Source organism: Pteropus medius, unplaced genomic scaffold, assembly GCF_902729225.1.
Source record: "Pteropus medius unplaced genomic scaffold, Ma_sr-lr_union100, whole genome shotgun sequence".
Classification (NCBI taxonomy): domain Eukaryota; kingdom Metazoa; phylum Chordata; class Mammalia; order Chiroptera; family Pteropodidae; genus Pteropus; species Pteropus medius.
Window position 1 is genome coordinate 3,179,771 of NW_024342469.1, and position 6,000 is coordinate 3,185,770.

General features: G+C 60.7%; 1 protein-coding gene across 2 annotated transcripts in view; it reads right to left on the reverse strand.

The window, feature by feature from the left end:
• The window catches only part of FBLN1 (fibulin 1), a 69,934-nt gene extending 64,198 nt beyond the window's left edge, over nt 1-5,736 (reverse strand). For both annotated transcript variants that reach the window (XM_039863192.1, XM_039863193.1), the window contains exon 1: nt 5,554-5,736. In XM_039863192.1, coding sequence (XP_039719126.1) covers nt 5,554-5,632 — 79 coding nt within the window. In that variant the 5' untranslated portion in view covers nt 5,633-5,736. The remainder of the gene's footprint in view (nt 1-5,553) is intronic.
• Between the last annotated feature and the right edge of the window lie 264 nt (nt 5,737-6,000).

Sequence of the window (6,000 nt, forward strand, 5' to 3'; positions counted from 1 at the left end):
GGTCCACTCCTCGACTCGGCTAGCTCGGTCACATCCACACCAGCTCAAAGGTCCCTTCCTCCGGGAAGTCCTCCCAAACCGCACCTCAACACACGCACACGCACCCACACGAACGTGGGCAGATGCATTTCCTTTCTTGCCCGGTCTCTTTGCACCCCAAACTTCCCAGCACTCAGCACGAATGGTTAACTGTGCTCAGTGTCTCAGGTCTGTGACAGGCTCTGTCTCACTCTGCGCCCTGCTCTGGGCCTGGCCCAAGCAGGCACTCAATAAATGTCTGTGAAGGGGTGAACAGACATCTAACAGGCCATTTTCAGTGTCCACACGGAATTCTAACTTTTCCCACCCCCGCCCCAACTGGCCTTCCCCAGCTTAGCAATCAGCAATCAGCATCCACCCAGTGCTTGAGCCAAAATAACAAGTCAGCCTGAATTATTCCTCCTGCCTCCTCGCCAAGTCTGCTCTGCCCACGCCCCCAACCCCCTAGGTCTGTACAGCCAGCCTCCTGGCTCCCACCCCGCCCAGGGCACCGCCAGCCTGAGACCCCGCAAGAGCCCCACACCGGCTCACTCTTTATCTCCCTGTAACCCATTTGCCACGCAGCTGCCCAGAGTGACTTCTAGAAATATAAGTCACGTAACGTCACTCTCCTGCTTAAGAGCCACCAGCAGCTTCCCAGAGCATTTGGGATGAAACTCACAGCCCACAGCCTCATTTCTAAGGCCCCGCCCTCCACGTCCTGACCCCTCGAAATTGTGAATGGGACCTTTCCTGGAATAAGGGTCTTTGGAGATGTAATTAAGTATCTAAAGATGAGAGCATTATGGATTATCCAGGTGAGCCCTACATCCCATGACAAGTGTCTTTATAAAAGACACGCAGGAGAGAGAGCAGAGGAGGGTAAAGGCCAGTGAAGATGGGCAGAGGCTAGAGTGACGTGGCCGGCAGCCCTGGAGCCCCCAGAAGCTGGAAGAGCCGGGGAGGACCTTGGCCTGGAGGATCAGGGGGAGCATGGCCCTGCCTGCTCCCTGCCTTCTGAGAGAGACCGGATCTGTTGTTTCAAGGCACTTGATTTGCAGTCATTTTGTCCAGAGCCACAGGGAACACACAGTACGAAAGCTCCGTGAGGCAGGGACCCTGTCTGCCCCGTGCCTGGGCACCGCCTCCTCGCTGAGCGCTTGTCGAATAAATGGATGGAGAAACTGACACACGATGATATCCACCAGGGGCCACGCCAGGCTCACGGGAGACACTCAGGAAACGTCTGCTGAACAGAACTGAAAACAGCCTACAAATGACACCACTGAGTAACACAGTGACCGCGGACAGGCGACTTCCCCCTTCTGGGCCTCAGTTTCCCCATCTGGACCAGCTAATCTTCAGTTGCCGTATCCAGGTAGATAGACCATTCCTCCCCAAGTTGTCCTCAGGTGCCCATCATAAAACTCAGGACCCATAGGTCGCCAAGGCTGGTTCTTTGCCACCCATCAGGAGAAGCAGGACCCTCGAGGGCCCAGGCTCCGTCTGTGCAGTGTCCAGTGTCCGCTCTGAGTGGCCTGGGGCCGGCAGTGCAGGTGGCAGCACACTTCATAAGCCCTTTGCTTAGGGGACAGAAGGCTCTGGGGCCCTGGCAGTCAGGAAAGAATGACCACTGCCCTCGCCCACTGGGTCCCCCAGGAAGTCAGGGACAAAGCTGGGCGGGAATCTTGTCTCCTGACTCTTGGCACTGGCCATATCCGCACAGCCCTCTGGCAGGGTCATTTGGCCAGACTGGGGACAGCATCCCAATGAATTAAGCAGGAACACAACCTAAACTTCCAGGGCGTCCTCTTCAGACGCAGGGCCTGCCCTTTCCTTCAGAGGTGCCAGGAAAGTGGTGACTCTCCCTCCCCCGTGGAAAGTTCCAGACCTCTCCCAGAGTCCTGAGGCCAGAGCCAGCCATCCCCACATGCACTGCCTCCCCCTGCAGCCAGAGGAGCACTGCCAGCCGATGGTCCCTTGGGGGGTTCCAGTGCCCCACCCCAGATGGCAGCAAAGGCCGGGGCGGGGGGGGCCCTGACTCAGGCCACACCTGAGGGAGACGCAGGGCCGGGCCAGACTGTGGGCTAGACGCTCCAGCAAGCGGCCCTCCCGGCCCTCCCAGCAGCCCCTGGCCCCACCGTGCCTGCTGAGGGCTGGACGACTTGGGACATGTGACTTAACCTCCATGCCACACCTTCTCATCTCTGCGCTCCCCTCTAGGCTGAAGGGTCTCTGATCCCAGGAAAGTCAACATAATGGGTGTCCCCACCTCTGTTCTGTTACATAGCCACATCTGAGACCTTCACAAGGAACCACACAGAGCCTGCACAAGCATTCATTAATGAAATTGTGACACGTTGCTGTTTTGCAAAAGAAACATTTTTTTCATATAAAATACACCGGCAAAATAATTGTGCATCCTTTTGGAACTGTTTCCATAAAACTTTACCTGCAAAGCCGCCCCGCTCACTACACCCTTTGCTCACAGAGCCCCGCCTTCAATGTGGTGGAGCGGGGAGGCTGCTGGAGCAGTTCCTAGGCACAGCTGTCCTCAGGAGGGCACAGAACTCCTGGAAGCTCCTGGGAGACCCATGTTCTCTCTCACCATCTGGGCCATTTTTGCCCGTGCCATTCCCTCTGCTGGGAACACCCTCCCCACCCTCCTCCCAGCCCTACCCACAAACGTAGCCAACCCCTGCTCCTTCACACTCCAGTTTGCATGCTGCTTACTCCAGGAAGGCCTCCCTGACTCTGGAAGTTGGAGTCGGCTTGTGCTTACTCATTTTCTCTGGATGTCGGGGGGAGGGCCGGGTCTCTCCCCTGCAGTATCCCCGAGACTCAGCATGGTGTCTGGCACAGAGCTGGCCCTCAGTGGGTATTTGGTGATGGAATGCCTGAGGAGGCCAGCTGAGGCCACTTTGCATGACCTTTACCAATATGGCTTGGGCACTCGCCAGCTCTTTCCCAGCTCCTGCCCTGGGGAAAGTCAGTATTACCAGGACCTTCAGAGCAATCTTGGGGAAGAGGATACTGTCCTAGCCCAGGACAGGGCACAATGCAAGTAACAGATAATAATAATTCAGTCACCGTCCTATATTCTCTCCCTCAGGCCTCAAGGCAACCTCAGAAGTGAGTTTTGTTATCTACGGGTTAGAAATGAGAAAACCATCATGGTGCCCATGGGCTTTTCCTGAGGGGTGACAGGCAGTTGTTTGCGGCCACACAAAGGCTCATGGCACTTAGGACCCGATGAGTGAGACATGCTCTCCGCCCCCCACCTCCCACACACACACACACACACACACACACACACACTACAGTCACGCTGGGACAGCAAACGCAGCCCTGAGTTGGGGAGGGCCTCGGGTAGTGCCTGGTGGGGGGCATGACCTGGAGCTGTGGGGCTCCCGGAAGAGGCCCTGGCACTGCCCTTAGAGACACCCCAAGTCTCGCCTTCATGCTCCAGCCGCCCCCACGGCCCATCTGGCCAGCGCCACCCGACTGGGAAACTTCCAGGAGCAGCGGCGAAGGCGAAGGCCACATGTTCGCAAGCCAAGTCCTCTCTCCCTTTGTTCTCTGTAATCAGTCTGAGCCCGAGGCCAAGAACGTCTTGGAGAAAACACAGCCCCCTTCTCTCTGCTCCCTCCCACCTCCCCGCCCCGTGGCTCCTCTGGGCTGTGACCCTTGGCATGGCATTTTGGTGGCAGAATCACCAAGCGTTTCAGCAGATTAGCTGAAGTCCTCACTGCGTGATGGCCTTTTCCCGATTACTTTAATATTGCTCTCCAGAGGGTGGGTCGGTAAGGGGGTGTAGCTCAGGGATAGAGCATTTGACTGCAGAGGTTGGGGACAGTGCCACCCACGGCCTTATGGGGCTTCAGGGAACCGTACAGTTTCTGAGCTTGCAGCCGCAGAAAGAAACCAAACAGTGTTCTAACTCTCCCAAACCATACCAAACCTTTTAGACTCAAAAGAGGGACCTCCCCAAAAGGAACAAAAGGCTGCGGGGCGAGGCTGTGGGGGGGACCGTTCTCACAGGACACCTGGGGTCTCAGGCTCAGGAGAGGTCAACTACGCCTTCTCTCCTGGCCTCAGTTTCCTCGTCTGTAAAATACAGGGGATCTCTGGGGCCCCTTCCATTTCCAACGGGAGAGTCTTGTGTGGCCCTCGATCCGAGACCCCCTCTGGACTTTCACCCCAGTCAGCAGTCACCTGAATGCCCGCCTGACCAGCTCCTGCCCGAGGACCATCTCCTCCGAGAAGCCTCCTGTGATCCCTGGGGGCGGGGTGGCTGAGCCCTGCACCTCCCCAACGCCATCTCCCCCATGAGATGTCCCCCAGGACGTGCCTGGAAGTGGAGGTTGTCGGCGGAGAGCCAGCAAGCCAAGAAACCTGCAGAGCCCCCGCCCACCCTTCGGCCTCTGCTTGCACCCCCTGGGCACCACTGGCTGGGACAAGTGACCTTTTGACTCAGGATGAGGGTGGTCACCTGAGAGTTAAAAACTCAGCTAAGCCAGAGATAAAGAATCTGGGATTCCAAGGGTGATCTAGTGACCTTCTGACCAAGTCGGAGGGTGAGGTCACCAGAGAGTTAAAAGGAATTCAACTAAGCCACAGATGTAGAGTCTGGGACTCTGCGGGTGGCCAGGGCCATTGTCTGGGCCTGGCCCCAGGGGCAACAAAGCTTCCAGGAAGGCAGTCCTGGCTAATGATTGATAAGCCGCGGGTCAGCAGAGAGGTCAGAGGGTATGGCTCTGATTTTCAGGGCCTCCAGGTCACCCCCCAAGAGCTAGGGCTTGAGGATTCTGGGAGAAAGAAGGGCACGGCCGGGTGCCTGCCACCCCCAAGCTGTCAGTCCTGGGGCAGGTCCGGTGGGTCTGCGGATGGAGATCATCCCGCTTGCCCGGGGTGGGATTGGGAGTGGCCTGGCCCGCAGCCCCAGCTGAGAAGGGCGCCAGGCCGAACCTCTGTCTCCTGGCCTCTGCGTCCCAGGGGAGCGGGCCGTGGTTTCCCCACACACAGCGACCCCCCCTGAACAGCTCCGCGGGCTCCCCTCCTCTCGGATTTCTTCGGGGACTCCCGCCCCGTCACTGGTTTTGTCTCTTGGGCAGATTGCTGTCTCGTTAGCAAGCTGGGCACAGCAGCTCCTACCTCAGGGTGACTAAAGATATGCCCTGGGCGCTCTTGACGCAAAGAGCGGGTCACGAGGGGGCTCGCCAATCCCGCACTCGGCCGCGGCGGGGTGCGTGGGCGCCGGGGTGGGCACACTGGGTGTGAGGGCCTGCAGGGGGAGCTGTTTGAGGGGGATCCTAAAACAGGCCCCGAACACCAGCGAGGTGATAGGACCCGAGCTCGGAGTGGGGGGAGGGGGAGGGCACGTCGCCGGGGCCTCGGCGGCCGCGGGGCGCAACGCGGGAGTCGCCGCAGCTCCAGAACTTTTCCGGAGCGCGGGGCCCGATGGTCGGAGACTCAGGAGCAGGCGCCGTGGACCCGGGGCGCCCCCTCCCTCCGGGCCGCCCCCCGCGCCCCTACCTGGGGCCCCCAGCAGCGAGAGGCCGGCAAGCAGCAGCAGCGGCAGCGGGGCCGGGCGCGAGGGCGCGGCGCGCTCCATGGGGCCGGCGGCGGCGGGCGGCGACGCGGACAAAGGCGCGGGCGCGGCTCCTCGGGGTGCGCGGCGCGGGGGCGGCGCGGGCTCCACGCTGCGGCCGAGCCTCGGCAGCGGACGCTGGGCCGCGGCGCGCGGTTCAATTATCCCGCCCCGGAGGGGGGCGTGGGGAGGGCGCGGCGGAGGCGGGGCCGCGGGGCGCCGGTCCCCGCCCCCGGGCCGCCCCGCCCCGCGCCCCGCGCCCCGCACATCTGGGGCCCCGCCCTCCTGGCCCCAGGCCCCTAGGGGCGCGCAGGCCACGGCTCGGGCTGGGAGCAAGGACCCCAAACTTCTCCCTGGTGTGGCCCGAGGAGGAAGGCGCATTCGGACGGGAG